General features: G+C 47.8%; 1 protein-coding gene across 1 annotated transcript in view; it reads right to left on the reverse strand.

Annotated features, from left to right (window-relative positions):
* Window positions 1–21,890, reverse strand: part of MMP17 (matrix metallopeptidase 17) — a 62,176-nt gene extending 40,286 nt beyond the window's left edge. Inside the window, exon 1 of the mRNA XM_021004328.2 lies at window positions 20,249–21,890. Within this exon, the coding sequence (XP_020859987.1) occupies window positions 20,249–20,368 (120 nt within the window). The 5' untranslated portion in view covers window positions 20,369–21,890. The remainder of the gene's footprint in view (window positions 1–20,248) is intronic.
* Window positions 21,891–22,126: the final 236 nt, after the last annotated feature.

A 22,126-nucleotide genomic window follows, 5' to 3' on the forward strand; every position in this document is an offset into this window, starting at 1 on the left:
ATGAGTAGCCAGTGATCTAATAGACAATGACCAATATTCAGAAATGATAACCATTAACCAATAACCAATGACCAACAATTCATAATTAATAACCACTAATTAATATAGCCAAAGGAGCAGCTAGGTGGCACAGTGGATAGAGTGCCAGGCCTGGAGTCAGGAAGACTCATCTTCATGAGTTCAAATCTGGCCTTAGACACTTGCTAACTGGGTGACCCTGGACAAGTCACTTAACCCTGTTTGCCTCAGTTTCCTCAGTTTGCCTCAGCTATTATTTTCCCTATTAATTACTCACATTTATATAATGCTTTAACATCTTTTTTCCTTAAAAAAGACCCTGTGAGTTAGGCCTGTGAGTTAGGTAGAAAAGGGACTAGACTAGACAATTTAATAAAAATTGTATTTATTTAGGGTACTTCTAAATGAGAAACTCCCTCTACCAGTGCAGGTAGGCATCTCTTCTGCAACTTAAGAGTTATAGAGAGTTGTCTAGTATATTGAGAGGGCAAGTAATTTGTCCAGGGTGACAAAGCTAACGTGTCAGAGATGGAAATGAAAACCAGGTCATCTGGGCTTTGATATACCATGCCATGCTACCTTTCACTAAGTTAGCTAGTTCATCTAGTATTAATCCCATTTCACAGAAAAGTCCAACTGAGGCTCTGAGAAATTCAATGACTTGCCCATAGTCACATAGCTCATAAGTACGAGGTGGGATTTGAACTCAGTTCTCCTGAGTCTAAGTGGAGCCATGTTTCCACCATGCCATGCTAATAATGAGGTACCATAGCTAACGGGAAATCACCAATTAGTAATAGCTAATGACAATTTGCCAATGAGTGGTAATAACTGATAATCAATTACTCATAGCCAATAATCAACAATCAATACTTTAAGTCATTACTAAGACTCAGAAATTAATGACCATTAGCTAATGCTCAAAAGCCTGGGCTTCACAGTAAACATCCCTCATTTTGTCTTCAACATTCACCCCATTTTTGGACTGAGAGAAACTCAAAGTTCCTTACAGCCAAGGACCAGATTTCTCTGGTTTGGAAATAGAGATTTTGTGAGAGTCATCCCAGATGGGACCATTACAACTTGCCTGAGGCTACACTACAGAGCGCTGGCCTTGGTGCTAAGCCCTAAGATGAAGAAAACATTGTTTGGGGCTAATGCCACCTGGGCTGGGTTGAGTTTGAGCCAAGAGCAGGTCTCCTTCCCATGTAAGTAACCCTTTGCTTAAAGATCTCATTTCAACCACAAATAACCCTCTCCCACTCCCCCTTGCTAAGGCGGTGCGCTCCTCAGCTCTGAAAGAAGCCTCCATCTGTGTAAAGCAAACATCTCTGCTGACCCATTGCATTCCAGGAGGTTTGGGATATTCCCAAGGACAGGGAAATAATTCAATTTAGCACTGACTGCTTAGGGCCATCTGGAGAAACCAGTGGCTCATTGAGCTAGACTTGAAGTCGGGAAGACCTGAGTTCAAATCCTTCCTCAGACACTTCTTAGCTGTGTGATGTTGGGTAAGTCACTTCATGTTTCTCAGCCTCAGTTTCCTCATCTGTAAAATGGGGATAGTAATAGCACCTCTCTCCCTCCCAGGGTTTTTGTGAGGAACAAATGAAATAAGGTATATGTAATGTGAATAGACTGCACCAGCTTGCTCGGCTGACGTGACATCTCTGTATGGAGGGTTCCAGGGAGCTCACTTCCAATAGAATTAAATTATGATGAGCTTTAAGGGAAGAGGGTTGGAGAGACTGTGGATCATGCATGGGCATTCTGTCACTGGTTTCAGTTGGCTAACCCTGTGGTTGGAAAGGGCCTTTTTTCAGCTGACTGCTTAGCTGCACCTGTTGGCATTTTCAAAAAGGCCTGAGTCAGCTTTGGCTGATGCTGTTGGCTTCACTTGGTGACTCTTCTGCCCACAGTGACTTGTGAAAGACTGTGGCAAGGGGAAGGTCGTTCGGGCCATTTCCCGCTATGAGAGCATATGGCACACTCTACCCTTGCCAAGAAACAGGCCTTGGGCTTTGGCCTCTTTGTTTGTTTTTCTCTTCTGGGTGAAGGGAGTGGGGTCTCTCACCTCGGGAGTTTCAAAGGTTCTCAGAACTAGGCCATAGAAAACAAGGATTCAGAATTCCAGGCTGGGTTTTCAGGTTTTGCAGCCCACACAGAATTAATGCCGTGAGGAAGAAGAAGCAATCTTTGGGAGTGGCCTATGGGACTCCAGCCAATGGAAGGACTTACCCAACAAGTCAGGCCACATCTATATGTGAACTTGGTGGGACCAGTGTTATGTAGGAATTGGGCTAATTACAAGCCCAATCTCTCCTTCCACCTCAGTAGTTTAGGGGACATTAGGTACCCAAGGCATGGAGGGAAATGTTTATTTTTGTATATATTTGAAGTTAATATTCCTTTGTAAAAACTAATTTGTGTTAAATGGTAAAAACAGAAGCTTGAGTCATGACAGTATGAGAAAGACACACCAAGTCCTAGATACCTTAAACCTTTAAGGTTTGCAAAGTGCTTTACATACATAATATGTATACATGTAATATGCAGGTCCCTGAGAGGCAGAGAGTACATATTACATATGTAAAGCACTTTGCAAACCTCAAAGGTTTAAGGTACCTAGTTGATATTGTGGATAGACCACTGGGCTTGGAGTCAGGAAGACCTGAGTTCAAATCTAGCCTCAGACACTTATTTGCTGTGCAATCCTGGTCAAGTCATTTAACCTCTGACTGCCTCAGTTTCTCCAACTGTAAAATGGGGATGATAATAATAGTACCTACCTCCCAGTGTTGTTGTGAACATCAAATGAGATGTTGCAAAGTGTTTTGCACAGTGCTTGGCACATACTAGGCACTTAATACATACTTATTCCCTTCCCTTCCTTTTAAAGTACTAAATAAATACTACTACTTCTTCTTCTTCTTCTTCTTCTTCTTCTTCTTCTTCTTCTTCTTCTTCTTCTTCTTCTTCTTCTTCTCCTCCTCCTCCTCCTCCTTCTTCTCCTCCTTCTCCTTCTCCTTCTACTTCTCCACCTCCTTCTCCTCCTCTTCCTTCTCTTCCTTCTCTCTTTCATAAAGCCTAACCAACCATAAGTATGTTCTGTTGTTCCAGAGCACAGGAAGCCTTTGAGACCAGTGCCAAGATAAGGCAGATGACAATCTACACCTGGACCCTCTCCTGGTATCAGTGAAGCTGGATCCTGGTTTTTTCCCTGCTAACTTCCTGTGTGACCTTGGGTAAGCCACCTAACCCTTTTGGGTCTCAGTTTCCTCACCTGTGAGATGGGGATCACTCAAACCAAGGCGTATTTACTGAACATCTTCAATGTGCCCAGCTACATTATGAATTAATATGATGACGTTCTTAGTGATGGTAATGGCTGGTGTGTATACAGCTCTTTAGGACCAGAAATGGCTCTAAGTCCACTATCTTATTTGATCCTCCCAATATCCCTATGAGGTGAGTGCTACAGGCATGATTAACTCTATTTTACAGATGAGGAAATAAGATTTACTAAGAGCCTGCTATGTGCCAGGCACTATGCTTTATAAATATTATCCCATTTGAGTCTCACGACAACTCTGGGAAGTTGATGCTATTATTATCCCCATTTTGCTCTTGAGGAAACTGAGGCAGACAGAGGTTAAGTGATTTGCACAGGACTTAGTAAGTGTCTGAGGTCAGATTTGAACTCAGGTCTTCCTGACTCCAGGCCAAGTGTGCTAACCACTTCATCACCTAGCTCTGGCTCTAAGATAGAGCAGCTGTGTGGTTGGCATGAGTGGTTGAGGGGAGAAATTAGTTGTCTACTCTAAAGGCTGAATGATCCACAGGCCTTGGAAGTCAATCTCTCTTTCTTGTCCTTTGCCTTGATTTGGGCCTTTTGTCTCCTCTCTTTAACTTTCTCTCATTTACTGGTCTGATTCTTCCTTTTGTGTTTGCATCTCTCTACCCCATCTTTGAATTTTCTGTCTGTCTCTACCCTTCCGTCATTTGTTTCTCTGCCCGTCTGAGTGTCTCTATCTGACTTTCTCAGCCTCTGTCCATGCCCTTCTCCCTTTCTCTCTTTGCCCTTATCTCTCTACCTCCCCTACTTTTGTCTGTCTCTGTCTATTTCTGCCTGCCTCTTTCTCTACCTTTTTCTTTCTATTTTTCTCTGTCTTCCCCTTCCTCTCTCTCTTTCCCTTTCCTCCTCTCTTCTTGTTCTTCTTCTTCTTTTTCTTTTTCTTGTTCTTCTTCTTGTTCTTCTTCTTCTTGTTCTTTTTCTTGTTCTTCTTCTTGTTCTTCTTTTTCTTTTTCTTGTTCTTCTTGATCTTTTTCTTGTTCTTTTTTTTGTTTTTCTTCTTCTTCCTCTTCCTCTTCTTCTTCTCTCTCTCTTCCCTCCCCCATGTCTGTCAGTCTCTCTCTTGACCCTCAGGGGTCAATGACTCAGGATGTGTGGTTGGAGAAATAAATTCTTTGGAAGGAATTGAGGAAAACAGGCTCAGCAGGAAGAATCTGGGGGAGACTTTGTGTCCCCTTATTCCAGCTCTGAGACTGTGGACTCTGACTGGAGGGTGGCCAAGTTCCATGTGGTCTTGGTGGGGGTGGGGGGGAAACTGAGAGAGGGTAGGGAGCTTCCCTCAGGCCCTGGAATGTTGTACCCTCAGGAGGAACATCTTGGCTGTGCCCCTGAAAGTCCTGAGACAACAGGCCCAGGGCCCGGGCAGGCTGACCTCATGCCCAGAGGCTGAGGTGTTGGAGGGGCAGCTGGCATCTTGAAGGTTGGTCATCCAGCTCTAGCATTTTCTGGGCAGCTTATTTCCCATATTCTGAAGCTGTATTTCCTCATCCATCAAACGGGGCTGACATTTTCTTCACAGTCAGCCTCATGGGGTTCTTGGGAGGAAATACCAAAATGCTACAGAAATGTGGACTATAACTGTTTGACAGCATCAGTACAACTTTCACAGGGCCTGGGATTCCCAGGGGGACCCTGCCATGTGGGCTCTTCTTCAGCAGGAGGGATGGATGTCCTGGGGAGACCAAGTCGAGGAGAGATGTCTATTTCCCTATAGTGGGGGTAAGGGGCCTCTCTGCATAGGCACAGTCAAGTACACCGAGTGCAGAAATTAGTCCAGCCTTGTCTGCCTCACAGAGGTTTTACTTCATTAAAAGCAGCTAGGTGGTATAGTGGACCTGGAATCAGGAAGACCTGAGTTCAAATCCAGCCTTAGAAACTTACTAGTTGTGTGACCCTGGGCAAATCACTTATCTTCTGTTTGCTTCAGTTTCCTCATCTATAAAGTGGGGATAATAATAGCACATCACTCTCAAGGTTGCTATGAGATCATATTTATAAAAATCACTTAGCACACAGTAGGTGCTACATAAATGCCTACTCCTCCTTCCCACATGACCTCATTGGAGGTAAGCATGTACATAGCATGTGCCACCATACCTATGTCATACAACTACAGTCAGCACAACTACAGTCTGGATGTCAGTGTCCTCTCTGGGGAAAAACACTCTTTGCTCTGCCCTTATTACTGGGATAAATTGGAGTTCCATGGCCTCATGAACATAGTAGGCACTTGTTAGATGTCGCATGATCATACATCTAGCATTGGAAGGGAACTTAGAAGGTGAGAAAACTGAGGCTGAGAGATTTTGTTTTTGTTTTTGTTTTTTGTTTTTGGTTAGGCAATGGCATTAAGTGACTTGCCCAGGGTCACACAGCTAGCATTTTGTGTCTGAGGCCAGATTTGAACTTAGGTCCCCCTGAATCCAGGGCTGGTGCTCTATCCAGTGCGCCACCTAGCTGCCCTGGAGACTGAGAGATTTTGAATGTTCACTCATTGGTCACACAAGTGAATTTGACAAACTTAATTTCCTTAGGCCTCGGTTTCCACTTCTGTAAAATAAAGGGTTTAGACTAGGCTAATGCTGAGGTTCCTTCTAGCTCTAAATTCATGATTTTGTGACTTTTATTAAGTGCCTACTGTGTGCAAGACATTGTTAGTGAGTCTACATTTAGGAAGCGCAAGAGGCAGGATTCAAACTCATGTCTTTCCCATCTCTTTCCACTACACAAACTCTCTCAGATTCATAAGATTGTGGACCCCTCCCCTCAATATATCATTATACTGACTTTTTTTGAGGCAACTGGGGTTAAGCAACTTGTCCTGGTCACATAGCTGGTAAGTATCTGAGGCTGGATTTGAACTCAGTTCCTCCTGACTCCAGGGCCATTCCTCTATCCATTGTTCCACCTAGCTGCCCCCCAATATATGATTATAAAAAGGGAAAGTTGATATATGCACGGTTTTCTCAAGGGCACCAAAATATGGGGGCACTGATGGTACCTTCAGAACCATAGAAACGATCAAGCTTATCCAATGGGTACACAACAAAGATATAAAAGGTCACGTCATAAACAAATGAGAAGAACAAGGGAGAAATTACAATTCAAGTCTATTGAAAAGGGGAAGAATTCATGACCAAATATGTGATAGAGGGGTTCACAGAAGATAAAGTGGATAATTTTGGTCATACAAAGTTTAAAAAGTTTTTGCACAAAAAATTAATGTAGCAAAAATTAGAAGAGAAACTGGTAACTGGGAAAAATATTTGCAACAAGTTTTCATGCTCGAACCAGGAGAACGTTGTACACAGTAACAGCCACGTTGTACAATGACTAATTTTGATAGGCTTAGCTCTTCCCAGCAATGCAAGGATCTAAGACATCTCCAAAAGTCTCATGATGGAAAATGCTATCCACATCCAGAGAAAGAACTATGGAGTCTGAATGCAGATCAAAGCACACTATTTGCTGGTTTTTTTCCTTCTGTTTTGTTTCTTCTTTCTTGTGGTTCCTCTTATTGGTTCTGATTCTTCTTTACAACATGACTAAGGTGAAAATAGTAGGAATGTATATGTAGAGTCTATATCAGATTGAACACCATCTTGGGGAGGGAGGCAAAAAGGGAGAGGGAGAAAATTTAAAACTCAAAAGCTTATAGAAGTGATTGTTGAAAACTAAAAATAAATAAATCAATTAAATTTTTTTTAAAGTTCTTATGTTCAAGATAGATAAGAAACTGATTCAAATGTATAAGACTAAGAGCCATTCCTTAATAGATAAATAGTCAAAAGATATGAATAGGCAGTTTTCAAAGGAAGACAGTCAAGTTATCAACAATTATATGAAAAATGCTCTATATCATTAATAATTAGAGAATTGAAATGATTTTGAGGTTCTACCACTAAGATCCCATCTTCTACAGGAAGCCTTTCCTAACTCTTCATTCCAGTGCCTTCCCTCCGTTAATTATTTCCTATTTTTCTGTGTATGGCTTGCTTCATATGTATTTGTTTGCATGTTATCTCCAACATTAGACTGTAAGCTCCTTGAGGGCAGGGACTATCTTTTACCTCTTTTTATAACTCCAGCCCTGAGCATAGTGCCTGGCACATAGCCTACTATAACATTTAAAAGATGTTTATTGATTGACAAGAGAGGGAAGTGACAAATATTGGAGGGGCTGTTGGAAACCAGGTGTATAAGATGGAGCTGTGAATTGGCTCAGCCATTCTAGAAAGTAATTTGGAACTATGTCTAGAAAGTTACCGAATTGTACATATATCCTTTGAACCTCTACTAGGTTTCTACCCAAAAGAAATAAAAGGAAAAGGGTATGTACAGTAATATTATAGCAGATATTTTCTTGGTAACCCAAAAGTGGAAATGAAGGGGCTGTCTTCCTACTGGGAAATGGCTAAACCAGCTGGGGCATATGAATATAATGAAATGTTATTACACTGTAAGAATGATGAAATGGACAATTTCAGAGGAAATGGGGAGGACCTTTATGAACTGATGTAGCTTGATGCAAGGTGAGCTGAACTAAGAAAATAATTTATACCATGACAATGTTATAGAGAAAAACAACTTTGAAAGACTTTGCAACTCTGCTCAACACAATGATATCACAAGTCCAAAAAGAATGAAAATGACAAAATGACACTCATTTCCTGAAAAAGAGGTGAAGAGCTTAAAATGTAGAAAAAGACACATTTTCAGGCATAGCCAATGGAGCAGTTTGTTTTGCCAGATTACGCAGCTATTTTTTTCCAGTGTGATTTATTTGTTTAGTAGGGAGTAGTGGGAGGGAGAGATTAATTTTTAAAATGTTTGTTAATTTAAAAAATAAAAATAATAAACTTTTTTAAAAAGAAAGAAGCTAGATCTAACCTATTTAACATTTTTTTAAAAAAAACAACTGAATTTAGCAGAAAGCAAGAATGATTCCTCAAAGTAAGATGCCAGCCTTCTTGCTGCTTCTCCGCCTATGACATTCCATCTCTCAACTCTGTGCATTTTCACCAGCTGTCCCCCATGCCTGGAATGTTCTCTGTCTTAATCTCTGCCTCCTGGCCTCCCTCACATCTCAGCTGAAGCCCTACCTCCTTTAAGACACCCTTCCCAGTCCTCCTTAATCTCAGTACCTTCCCTCTCAGATGATCTCCAGTTTAGCCTGTATATAGCTTTTGTATATGGTTTTTTGCATGTGGTCTCTCCTGTTAAATTGTAAGCTCCTAGAGGACAGGGACTATCTTTTTTTCTGGTTTTCTTTCTTATGTTTTTAAAAAATATGTTTTTATTTTATTAAAAAATGTCCAATTACATGTAAACATTTTAATTAAAAATTTTTTTGAGTTCCAAATTCTCTCCCTCCCTCCTGCCCTTCCCCTACTCATTGAGAAGGCAAGCAATATGATATTGATTATACATGTGAAGTCACGCACAATGTATTTCCACATTAGCCATGTGGGCAGGGATGGTCTTTCACCTTTCTCTGTATCCTCAGAGCTTAGCACAGTGCCTGGCACATGGTAGGCATTTGATAAATGTTTCTTGACTAACTCATTCACTCATTCATTCCAACCTTTTCATTATACAGTTAAAGAAACTGAAACCCAGCTAGGTTAAGTAACTTGCCCAAGGTCACACAGGCACTAGGTGGCAAGGCTGGGTTTTGAACCCAGATCCTCAGCCTTCAAATCTACCCCTTTCCATGGCATCACACTTCCCACTTCCTGGGAACCAGTTCAGGATCAGTTAATCCCCACAGACACAGAGGTGGGACCCTCTTCTTTCTTCCCCATCCTTTCTCTTCATGATTTGTTGTTTAGTTGTTTTTCAGGCATGTCTGATTCTTCATGACCCCATTTGGGGTTTTCTTGGCAAAGATACTGGAGCAGTTTGCCATTTCCTTCTCCAGCTCATTTTACAAATGAGGAAACTGAGGCACAGGGATTAAGGGACTTGCCCACAGTCATGTAGCTAGTGTCTGAGGTCAGATTTGAACTCAGGTCTTCCTGACTCTAGGCCCAGCACTCTATCATGGCACCACCTAGCTGCCCTTTCTCCTTAGCCACTGAGTAACTTGTGTGGATTAGGATTATTATGAGAAGCCCAGTCCGGTCCCCAGTGATGAGGCTGAGGCAGGGCCTCTGGATCTGGGGCCCTGCCACGGTCAGCCCAGCAACAGCCAAGAGAGCGAATGATCAACTCCCCGGCAAGCCCGAGGAGGAAAGAGCCAGAGCTGGAACATAGCCATGGTTCTGAGGACAGAAAGTGCAAGTGGCAGAAGCTGCCCCCTTCTGATGGTCCTGGGGTCTGTCCCCTCACAGCTTCCCCAAGGGGCGTGTGGGTCTCCAGTCTGGCCCCTGCCTGATTATGTGCTCATCTATCTCTTGCTCCCCTCTGCCTCCTCTGCCCTCCATTCTAGCCAGGCCGACTCTCCTCCAAATCCCCATCGCTGAGCTGCGGCTCATTCTGTCCTCTTGCCTGGAGTTGTCGCCTTCTTCCTTCCCACAGATTCACAGATTTAAAGCTGGAGGAGGCCTCAGGGGCCACTGAGGCCAACACCACCCCCCCTTCCATTTTACAGACAATAAAACTGAGGTAGAGAGGATTAGTGCTTTGGCCTTCTCCATCCTTGGTTCAGATCCAGTCGCACCTCCTCCAGTGAGCCTTCTCTGTGACTGCGACTACCAGAGAAGGGAGGTGAGAATCAGCTGGGGATGTGTTGGGGGTGGTGAGAAGTGGGACAGTAGCCAAAGGCCAGAGACGGGGAATACACCATAGGATCATTCAAAGCTGGAGGGAACCTCAGAGACTGTGTAGTCCATTATAGATAAGGAAACTGAGGCCCAGAGGAGTAAGTGACTTGTCCAAGATAACATGGGTAGTAAGTGTGACTCTAAACCCAGTACCCCTTCCCCTTAAAGGATGCAGTGAAGACAGAATGGTTACTTGCTGTGAGCAGTAAGAGTCCCGGATGCTGATGTGACACAACCACAGAAGTTTGTTCTGACTCAAAGCCAAAGATGGAGACAGTCTCTGGTTTTCCTACATTTTTGAAAGCTTGGCCTTCCTCAGGGCCTAAGCTGGCCCCTCCCTTCTTGCTCCCAGGCCGTGACCCCCCCCCCCCACAGGCTTGGAATGGGAGAAGACAAGCAAGAGTGGAAACCTTCTATTGAAAACCTGCCCAGGATGGAGAGCACGCATACAGCCGCACACCTCTCTGTCATTTACTTACTTAGCCAGCTCAGCTCAAGTCTCACAGGGACAATTCCTCCCCACATCTCCAGATTAAGGGGGATTCTGGGAAGGAAAGGCAGAAGCAGCCAGATGCTCCTGGGGAAAACAGCTGCAAGACGTAAGCCCGTTGGTTTTAACTTGGTCTTTCTCTAATTAGCCTCCCCACCACTCCCCCATCTCTCCTTGGCTTCCCATCTCTCCCCAGCCTCCTCTGTCTCTGCTTTTTCTCTCCTCTATCTCTCTGCTATCTCTTCTCAGTCTATCTCTCCTTAGTCTCTCTGCCTCACCTCTTTCTTTCCTTAGTCTCGCCTCTCCTCTATCTCTTCTCAGCCTTTCTGTCTCTCCCCTATCTTTCTGCTTCGTCTCTCTTCAGTGTCTTCTCTCTGCTCTCTCCGCTCGGTTTCTGTCTCTCTTCTATCTCTGCTCTCTCTCCTCAGTCTCTCTGTCTTTCCTCTATCTCTCTGCTCCATGTATCCTCAGACTCTATCTTTTCTCCACCTGCCGCCTTTCTCCAGCCTCTCTGCCTCTCTCTGGCTTCTTGTCCTCAGCCTTGTCTGTCGTTCTGCTGACCCCCAGCTTTCCCTTTTGCAGGTTCAGCGGGTGCTTGATGCCCGGGGCTCCCTTCCACTCACAGAGGGTCTGTTTTGCTGTTTGCTGGGCAATGACTCCTGAGGGGGCTTGCTCTGATTACCTGAGTAATAGTGATAATGATGGTCCCTCAAGTCACCACAGAGGAAGACAAGCAGAGAGAGGGATGGAGAGGCAGAATGAGGGAAGAAACGGCAGAGGGAGGGAAGAGAAGATCGAGAGTGGGAAGGGAAGAGAGAAAGGGAAGGCAGCAGAGACAGAAGGAAGGAGAGGCAGAAGGGGGGATGGAGAGGCAGAGAGAGAGGAGAGGCAGAGGAAGGAAAGGAGAGTTGGAAGGAGGGATGGGTACGCAGAAAGAGGGAGGAAAGAAGAGGCAGAGGGAGGAAAGAAGAGGCAGAGGGAAGGAAGAAAAGGCAGAGAGGGATGGAGAGGCAGAATGAGGGAAGAAATGGCAGAAGGAGGGAAGGAGAGGCAGAGGGAGGGAAGGAAAGACAGGAAACGGGAAGAAAAGAGAGGAAAGGAAGGCAGCAGAGGCAGAAAGGGAAAGTGAGACAGTAGGAAAGGAGAGACAAGAGGGAAAGAGGGATAAGGAGAGTTAAGGAGAGGAAGAAAGGGAGGAATGGGGAGAGACAAGAGCAAAAACAAGAGAAAATAGGCTCAGAGCTTCTTTTCATTCCTGAAGATACACAGACATGTCTGAACCCTCTCTCCTTACTCTGTATAGACACATAGATACCCCCCAAAGTGTGTGTGTGTGTGTGTGTGTGTGTGAATCTAGGGACAGACCCTTCATCTCTGTAGCGCCAATTCTCAGTCACAGGGTGTGACACATCAAGAACACATACTGTGGACCTGAATTTAATTCTAGGCTCACAGATGACCAGAGCTGGCAGGGGTTTTACAGATCATCTAGGCCAGGGGTCCTTGACCTGGGGGGTCCATGAACTTGTTTTTTGGGAAGCAATTGGCATCAAGTGACTTGCCCAGGGTCACACAGCTAGTAAATGTCTGAGGCTGGATTTAAACTCAGGTCCTCCTGACTCGAGGGCTGGTACTCTATCCATTGTGACATGTAGTTACTCCCCATGAACTTGTTTTTAAGAAACATTTTGATAACTGTATTTCAATACAACTGGATAACTTCATAGTCTTTTGCATTTGATTTCATGCACTTAAAACATTATTCCTAGAAGGGTTCCATAGGCTTCACCAGATGGCCAAAGGGGTTCAGGACAAAAAAAAGGCTGAGAGCCCTGGACTAGACCAAGCCCCTCATGGTACAGAGAAGCAGACTGAGTCCTGGAGACCATGGCCACCTACGGTGAGTAGCAGAGCGGAAGTAGAAACCCCGTCTCCTCACTCCTGGTCCAGGATCCTCTCTTCTGCACTATATACCATGGGGCAGGTTCACTACGCTAGTGCCTGCCCAGCAACCTCGGGCAATAAACAAATTCTGGTGAGTTCCAAGGGCCCATTCTACCTGAAGCCAACCCCTCTGACGTTGCTGCCCTGGTCCCCCGCTCCTACCTAGCCAAAGGCTACATCCCTAGGGAGGAGGGCCCCCTGGGGTAGGAATCTTGGCGTGGGTACCACCTTTGCTGGGGGAGAGGGACACGCCAGGCCAACACTCCTGGAGCTACTGTCTGTATCAACGATCAAGGCAGAGGGGCTTGGGGCACTCTTAGAACCCTTTCAGAGAAGCTTTTTCTTCATGGTGGCATGGCACACTGGAGTTTCCACTTAACTAAACCTCAGCTTGCCTACTTGTAAAATGGGGAGAATAAATTGTCATCCTGCCTGCCCACCAGGGCTGTTTGTAAGGAGGGGAGGAGAGCTATACATTGATCAGATATTATCAGGACAGACCAATTCCTTGCCCTCTCCCCACCAACATAACCCACTCACAGAGTTCCCCTGAAGGAAGGGGGCTCCCCAAATCATCTTCCTCATCCCCAGGCTTCCCACAAGATATAGTCTCTGACCCTTTAGCCAGTCAGCGTGCAAACCTTCCCCACCCAATTCAGACTTGCGACCTTATTGGCTACTTGCCTTAATTAGGGCAGGCTTTCCCAATGAATTAATCCCCTCTCTGTCCTCTCTACACCTCACCTCCACCCCCCACTTCCTTTGCCAATTTCTCCACAACCTGAAGCTAAGACAGAAACTAGAACTTCAAAAAAACTCTTTCTCCACCATTTTCCTAAGACTGGACCTTAACTCTACACCTGCCTTGGGTGGTGACTGGGGGAAGGACAAGAGAAAGGAGTCTCTCTTCTCCTTGGGCGGCAGGCTTCCTGGCTAGGGACTCTCAGGAAGGAATGGCAGGTGCATCTGCTGTCCTCATAACAACCACCAGAGGTCGCCCTTGACTCACTGATGGAACTTGAGTCCTCACTGAGGCTCAGGATTCACCTGCCCTGGCTAGGTCCTGTCCTGTCCTTCCCCCCACCTCTGGTAAGACAGGCCAGGAGAATTCCCACCTTCCACACCAAGGTGCTTCTGACCTGATTATTGACATCCAAACTCTACTAGGCCTCTGCCCCTACACCCCAACCCCCTCATGCTTAGTGGGTATCTCTTGCCAGGATCTCCCGGGGCTCTGTATCCCACTATCTGTTGTATAGGTGACTTTACAAATGCTGGGGACTGGATAAGATGCCCTTACAGAAATCCTTCAATTCCAAGGAGATTAGAACCTGGTTTGACTCTAAAATGAACTCCTCTCTCTTACACCCCATGAAGACCTCCCTTCCCTGCACCTGACTCTCAGTAGCTCCCAAAGGGAACTGACCAACTAATTCACACTAAGGTGTGACTGAGCAGTAGCTTTGATGTGTGCAATAGTGGATAGAATGTGGACCCAGAGCAGGGGTTCTTAAGCTTTTTTATGTTCTGGACCCCTTTGGCAGTCCAGTGAAAACTAGGGACCCAGTTTCAGAATCATGTTTTTAAATACATAAAATAAGATACCTGACATTGCAAAGTAAAGAACAGTTAGTGAAAATAAAGATGCATTTTTCCTTCATCCATTATCATGGACCCCATCGAAATCTATCCACAGGCTTCTAGGGATGGGAATGGAAACAAGCATTCATGTATGCCTCCTAAGTTCCAGGAACGATGCTAAGCTCTTTACAAATATTATCTCATTTGATCTTTGGGCACACGTGGGCACAAACTCCTGATCTTGAGTAATGAAGACCAGAGTTCAAATTCCCCCTCTGACATTTAGTAGAAGTGTGACAAGCGAGTCACTTAACCTGTTTCCTCACTTGTAAGATGGGGAATGACAATACTGCCTGTAATTTGTGGTACAGTGGAAATCAAGCTGGTTCTGCATTTAGAGGACCTGACTTCCAATCCCACCTCTGAAGCTCACTACTTGTATGACTTTGGCCAAATCACTTAACCTCTCTGGGCCTCAGTTTCCTCATCTGTAAAAGGGGGGAGTTGGACCAGATGACCTCTGAGGTCCCTTCCAGCCCCAGGCTCAGAGGATTTTGTCATCAGATTCTCACCTACATTCCAAGGTTGTTGGAGGTATCAAATGAAACCAAGTATGCAGCGGATTACCATAGAAATATCAAGTGTTGTCCTTCTCTCAGGTGATTCCATTTTAAGAGATTGGCAAGGAACAAAGGACTTTGGGGAAAAAATTTGCAGGCTAATAGTGAAGATTATTATTATTATTTTTTTGGTGGAGGTGGAGAACACCCCAAGGGCCCTGACATCATGGCACAGTTGCAGGTCCCTGGGTGTATGGTCCATTGTGATGTGGGAACAGTAATTATGGGAAAGGGTCAGTGACAAAGAGAGACTTCATCCAACTGCCTCAGCTTTAAAGAGCTCAAGACCAAGCAAGGAGAGGTTGCCTGGTAGGAGATGGAGCCCAAAGGCACATAGATACTTGCACTGGAGATTGGTAACTGCAAATGTATTTAAGAAGAAAAAAAATCAGCAAATGTCCCATTTGTGACTTTGTATCTGAAATCTCTTTCATGTGGGGAACTGAGCGTTAGTTAAAGCCTGCCACTGATTAAAGGCAGCCTGCTGGCCACCCTCCCCACCTAATTCTTCCAACGAGGCACATGCTTTCATCTGTGGTGACTCCATGGGATGTTGGGCTGAAAAATTCCCTTAATTGAAGAATGCTGTTGGGTCCAGGGAGGGGATTGCAAGCAGGACAGGGTACCAAGGACAGGGCAGCAGCATGGGGAACGGGGAAGGGGGGGGAAGACCATTGCCTTTGGAGCTGGGATACCTGGGTTTGAATCCTGGCTGACCATGAACAACTACCTTCCTTCACCTCTTGGGTTCCTGTCTCCTCCTCTGTAAAATAGAGGTATCCTAGAGCAGGGGTTCTTAACCATTTTTGTCATGGCCTCCCCTTTGGCAGTCTGATGAAACCTATAGGCTCCTTTTTGGAATAAGGTTTTTAAGTGCATGAAATAAAATATAGAGGATTATAAAGGATGCCAATTATAGTGAAATAAAGACAGAATTATTTTCTCAAGTTCATGGATCCCCTAATATCTATCCACATCTCCTCTCGGGGATCCTTGGATTAAGAAAGCCCAGGATCTTCTTACAGAAGAGGTTTGTAATCTTACACTCCGAAGTAAGATCTTCAAGGTCATAGGAAACCTTAATTTTAAATGCCAGTGTGGCTGAGGAGAAGGAATCCATCTACTAGACTAGGAGCCCCATGAGGGAAGAGATTGGTGCTTTAGTTAACATTTGTATCATTCCCAGGACTATATTCTGTACCTAGTAGGTACCTAATAAATGTTAAAATTCTAAGGATCATAGCTCTCAGAAGCCGCTGTCCTATCCATTCACTGTTGAACTGCCTCCCTTTGGGAGTGGCTGCCTGTGTTCTGTGAGCTGGGGTTCTCAATACCTTTGATGGGGCGTCTCACTAGGGGCAGGTAATATTAATAAAAGCGACAACCCCCATCTCTAAAGGTATTTAAGGTTTGCAAGGTACTTTATAACAACTTTATTAGTACAATATTATTGGTCCCATTTTACAGATGAAGGAACTGAGGAACAGAGAGCTTTCAATATTACTTACCAATAGCTTCCCCTCCTTTGTCCCTCCCAGAGAGTCTAAAGGAAAATAGGGATTCAGATCCTAGACTTCCAGGTTACCATGGGCTGCCTGGACAGGATCAGTGGGAAGAATCTGGCTCCACTCATTTGCCTCCCTTTTGCATATCTGTTCCAAACCTTGTATGGGGATGAATTTGTACCATTAGAGATGCAATCCTTTGCATCTTTGAGGCTTCCCCCCCCCAGAATCTCCTATTGAAATGAAAACATCATGAAGGAGAATAACACAAAGCTGATGTAAAAAACTGAAGTAAACAGCCTCATAGAGGTGGAGCTAGGAGGAACTGCAGAGGTCATTTGTCCAATTCTCTGATTTTACAAATGAGGAAACTAAGGCCCAGAGAGGTTAGGTCATTTGTCTGAGGTCACAGAAGTATTAGGAAGATGACCTGGAATTTGAACCAAATCTAGCCCTCAAGTTTTCTCACTCGCTCTCCAATTATGTTCATTCTTTGGCAGTCTACAGGAGGGGAGAGAGGGTGATTCATAGTTAGAATGGAGAAGAGAGAGGAGATATGAGGGAGTGGATGGTCTGGAGAGACTGCAGAAGGGATGGGGGAGGAGGTGGAAGGAAGCATATGGACTTGAGATGCTGCCTGAGGTTTAAAGGAAATTGTCACATATCAAGAGAGGTTTTACTCCAACTGAGGAAATACCCTGAGAATGACGCCAATGACTAGATGTGCAGAGAGCTGTTGAGCTCAGGATAGCAGTGGTGCTCCTTGAAGAAGTGCAAAGGACTCCATAAATGAGGGCTAGAAGGGGATGAGAGGGGGCCCTTCCTCCCACCCACTCCCACTCCAGGGCTCTGGTCTTCCCTTGGACCTAAGCCCTAAAGAACAGCAGGGATTGGGTTCTGTGTGAGGAGGAGAGGAGAGGAGGGTAGAGAGAAGAAATGACTCTAGCCTGGGTAGCAGCTGGGGTGAACATGTCCACAAGATGCTAGGAAGAGAGTCTAAGGGAAAATAGGGATTCAGATCCTAGACTTCCAGGTTACCATGGGCTGCCTGGACAGGATCAGTGGGAAGAATCTGGCTCCACTCATTTGTCTCCCTTTCCCGTATCTGTTCCAAACCTTGTATGGGGGTGGGTTTAATGTCTTTGTCTTTGGACCCCAGAAACACTATTCTCATAGTAACCTGGCACAAACATATACATACACACATGCATACATGAACATATGCTCAGTGTCCTAGGAAAACTGGGGATGGGGGATGGAACAGTGAGGGACAGACCAGCACGCACAGCTTGGTCCTGGCAGGTGGAAGAGAGAATGCCCCTGGGAAGGGGGTATGCTCACGGCTGGCTTACAGCTCTGCCTGACTCCTGCTGGACAGAGCCTTGGCTGACCTGTATGGCTGGGTCACTCCTCCCCTCATCAGCCCAGAGGAACTGGGCACTCAGGGAAGCCCCCGGAATTGTGCCCCCAGACCCGAAACAAAGGCAGCTCCAGGAACCGGAACACATCCGGCCAAGCACGCGGGAGACCCCACAGGAACCTCCATTAAGGAATGCAAATGTGGTCTCCAGGCAGCGGATGTGGGAGGGGACTGACACTTTCCTGCCATAGTGGGGGTGGGACGAAGCAGGCACGAACACCCAAAAAGAAAGAGATCTGGGTTCTGTGAGCTGAGAATGAGAAAGTGGGGTGAGGGGGTCACACTGGAAGAACAGAGGACCTTTGCCAGGGCAATTGGCGAGCAGAAGGGCTTCAGAACTCGCCTCCCATCCCTAGCAGGATGCAGCACAGCTCAAAGAGGACGCCTACAGGGTTGCCAACACATGGACCAGGGATTCACAGGAGATAATACAGCTTCTTGCCTGCACAGATTTGGGGGTACCACAGCTGGATTGCCCCCACCCATCCCTTACCACTACCAGAAACTGCCCAGGCATCTCTGCTGCTTCCCCCAACTATCCCCTTTAAATAAATGAATTGCCTCCAACTCTCAGCTCAAGCAGCTTTAGCCCCTCCCCATCAGTCTGCTAAAAGTGACTCTAGCATCTCCCCCAAAGGGCCACCCCCAAATGAACTGGCCCACCCCCTTTCCCTGGGCTTATCCAAACTGCACCAACCCCCATCTCCCTGACCTTGTGAATACCCAGGCCTTGGGGGCGGGGGGGGGAGGTCTCCTTTTTCCTGGACTCCCTTTCCCCATCTTGGATCGCTAACACAGGCCCCAGATGAGGCAGCAGGGCAAGGATGCCCACTTAGACTCTGCACAGATCCTGTTAGTGTAAAAATGAAAGGAGGATTTCAAAGAGTGGGTGGGTGGGAAGAACGCTTTCAGAGAAGACGGAAGGTTGGCATGTTCAGGGGAGGGGGCTGTCCAGATAGATTCAGCAGGTGGGTAAAAAACATTCAAGTCATTCAACACCACCACCAGGAAGCCCTCCCCTGCCCCATGCCACTCTGAAAGGAGACAGATCCTGGTGCTTCTGCCCCGTGTGTGTGTGTGTGTGTGTGTGTGTGTGTGTGTGTGTGTGTGTGTATGTGTGCTCGAGCTCGGAGGGGAGGGAGATAGGACATTGGGGGGGGCTGAAGTTTCACACCCAAACACCTCGGAAGAAAATAAGCCAATCCAGGTTTTGCTCTGGGGACCATACATTGTAAACTGCAGAATTTGACTTTTCTCTTGTCCTTTGACTCGGGTTAGTTTCCAGGGCGACAGCAGCAGCAACAGCAGCAGCAACAGCAGCATCACTTACCGGGTAGGAAAAGGGGGGAAAAAATAGTCTGCACTGAAAACTCGCCTTCACTTAGAAAGATGGAACTAAGAATGGCAAGAGGGCTGATTAGCTGATATGGAAGGCTTCCAGGGAAAGACTTGGACCTGATCGCTCTTCCTAGATCTGGATCCCTTGTATGACTGCACTATAGCTCCGTGACTCAGTTTCTACATGTCTAAATTGGGTACATCTCTCTACTCCCTGCCGTTGAGAATAAAAAATCTGTGGGTGCTGGAGGCAGAGAGGAAACCATCAGAGGGGCCTGAGCTTGGAAACAGGTTTCTTAAGGCTCTAGGCACTGGGCAGGCTTAGGGAGCTTTTACGGGGCACCCTCCACACCATCAGATTCCCGAGGAAGCTTCACGTCTTCTGCTCAGCTGGCAGAAATCCTTCCAGGAAAAAAGCAAAACATAATCCAAGCCAGAGTTACCCAGGGCTCCCAGCTTCTGAGAAATCCTCTAGGACCAGCATGGGAAAAGAAGAAGCTGCGCTGGGAACTGGTAGGGAAGAAGGATGCTCCAGAGAAGGGGGAAGAACCAGACTTAGGAATGTCTCATGTGACAGGTCCAGATCCGAAGACAAATTTTCCTGGGTGCAACACGTCTGGGAGGCCACCTCCGCGAAGCCCCAGACACTCCAGCAGGCTGGGCACCTGCTTGCCTTTTGCTTCCCGCCCGTCGACACAACCACACCGACCCATCTTCAAGGAGGCCCCGGGCCAGAAAGATTGGGGCTTTTAAGCCTCCGACGCTGGAGATGAGTAGGGGTGCCCTCTTGTCACTGAGGCCACGGTAGACCCGCAGCTGCCAAGGTCCCAAGGAGGGGAGGGGTCTAAGGGTCTTCGCCCTGGCCACTTGTGCTGTGAAGCTCCCTCCTCCCACATACATCTAACGCTCCCTTTTCCCTCCTGTCTATCGGACAGGATTTTCAGCCGCCCCTCTGGGGGCAACTGACCCTCCTCCCCTCTTCCCGCTCCCCGTCTTCTTCCTGGGCTCCAGATAAACTTTTCCCCGCGTGCTTTCGCGGGCACCCGGGGCCAATGGGGGGGGGGTTCTGGCCTGCTGCCTCCTCTGCGCTTTGCCCTCCGGGCTCGGAGAGCCAGGGATCAGAGCCCGGGGGTCGGGGGAATGACTGTCGAGGCTGGCCGAGCGCCCCTTCCCTCCTTCCGCCCATCCTCCCTTTCCCCCGCGGTCCCGCACTCACCACTCCCAGGCTCAGCTCCTCGGTCCGGGGCGCGGGCGCCGCGCTGCCCCCCCGGCCCTGCAGCCACAGCACGAGCAGCAGTAGCGGCGGCCCCAACCCCCGGGGAGCGCCCCGCACCATCGCGTAGCGCCCGCTGCGGCTCGGGCTCAGGCTCCGGCTCCCGGCCGCGGGACTCACATCGCCCCAGGGGCGCGCTGGCTCCAATCCCGGCTCCGGGGGCTTTGCGGACTCACATCCCCGGCAGCCCCGCGCCCGCCCCGCCAGCCTCCCCGGGCGCTGGCTGCTCTGCTCAGACTCAGTCCCTTTGCGCGGTCAGCTCTTCGCTCTGAGTGCGCCCGGGGCGCAACTGGCTCCTTCTCCAGCTCCGGCTCCAGCTCTCAGCTCAGCCCCAAGCCCACTCCTGCCTCTCGGACTGTTTGTGCAGAAGGCCCTCGCTTTGGGCTCCGCCGCTCCCTTCCCTTGGGCAGGAGAAACGGAACCAGTACCTCCACCTCCGAGCCGCCCGCCGCGCGTCCCTCCAGCCCTGGACACTGGCAGCGCCGGAGCCGCCAGAGCCTAGCAGTTGACAGGGGCGGGGCCATGCTAATGAGCCCAGCCTGGTGGGCGGGGCATGAAGGAGAAGGGGGTGAGATCTCAACCGCCCCACCTCGAAGCCTTAAAGGGCCAGCGCCGGCTTTTGGGGAAATGCCGCCGGCTGCAGGCAGAGGGCTCTACCAGGTCTGAAGAATCAGGGCAGCCGGGTCTACATGGCCGCGGCGGAGCTGCCCGGACAGCCCATACAATTGCGCCAGTCCCAAGAAGCGAGTTTAAGCCGGTGGCAGTGTGGATTCCCCCAGTGAATCGGATAATCGCGCCACCTGGTAGTTAGACTCGGCTGGCTGCTCGGGGAGCTCGCCCCACCCGAATCTCGCACCATTCCGGCGCTAGGACACATATGTGTCTGAGCTGTCCGAAGCTCTGGGGTCCAAGAGAGTGACCCCTCGGTTCGCCGCTCCGTCCGAGCTGAAGGTACCGCAGTGCCCGCGCAAAGGGGTAGGGATTGGACTGAGGGTGCTGACTCAGCCTGTAGCTGAGGAGTGGGGTTCATCTGGGGGCTGCGGAAGTGCCGAGGGTCCCCTCTTGCCTGAGCGTTGGCTCCGAGACACCTGCGCTGCCCACCGACAGGGAGGATCGGGAGAGGGTGTAGTACCTCTCCTGCTTCCCTTCTCACCCCTACCCTGGGTCACCTGGGCCACTGGGCACAGCTCTCCTGCTCCCCATCCTTGCCTCATGTGGTCACAGCCTACCCGGACAAGCTCCTAGGGATCCAAGATATTGCACAACACTTGTCCTAGTCCCTCGCCCTCTTGCTCCTCTTTCCTGCCGCCCCCGACACTCACCTAGGCTGATGCCAAAGGGCCCACTTGCCTCCCCTGTAGGGTTTCCTGGGCCTTGGGGAAAGAGGGAGGGAAGAGAGCGGCAGGGAGGAGTTCGAAATTCCTCGGATCCTGGTTTGAGAATAAGAAAGGAACCTTCCACATTATTTAGTTCCCTCTCCCTCATTTTACGGAAGAAGAAACTGAAGTCTAGAGGAAGTGAGCTGGCTGAGATCATACAGGAATTTAGTCTGAGGGCTGTCAAGCTATTCTTCGAACCAGTCCTTGGCCTGAACGGGCTGAGACCCTCCTGCTGTGTCTATCCAGTTTACGGATCAACTACATCTCTCAAAACGTCAGATCCGAGCTGGCAGGGCCCGTAGAGGCCATCTGGTCCATCCTCTTCTTTCTAAGGAAGAGGAGAAGGAAACTGAAGCCCAGAAAGCAGTAGGAACGTGTCCGAAGGCACCAGAGAGTCCTCGGAAAGCTAGATCTCCTGACTGGCAGTGGGGCTGTTTCCACG

Source organism: Phascolarctos cinereus, unplaced genomic scaffold (genome assembly GCF_003287225.1).
Source record: "Phascolarctos cinereus isolate Bilbo 61053 unplaced genomic scaffold, phaCin_HiC Scaffold_4;HRSCAF=312, whole genome shotgun sequence".
Taxonomy (NCBI): domain Eukaryota; kingdom Metazoa; phylum Chordata; class Mammalia; order Diprotodontia; family Phascolarctidae; genus Phascolarctos; species Phascolarctos cinereus.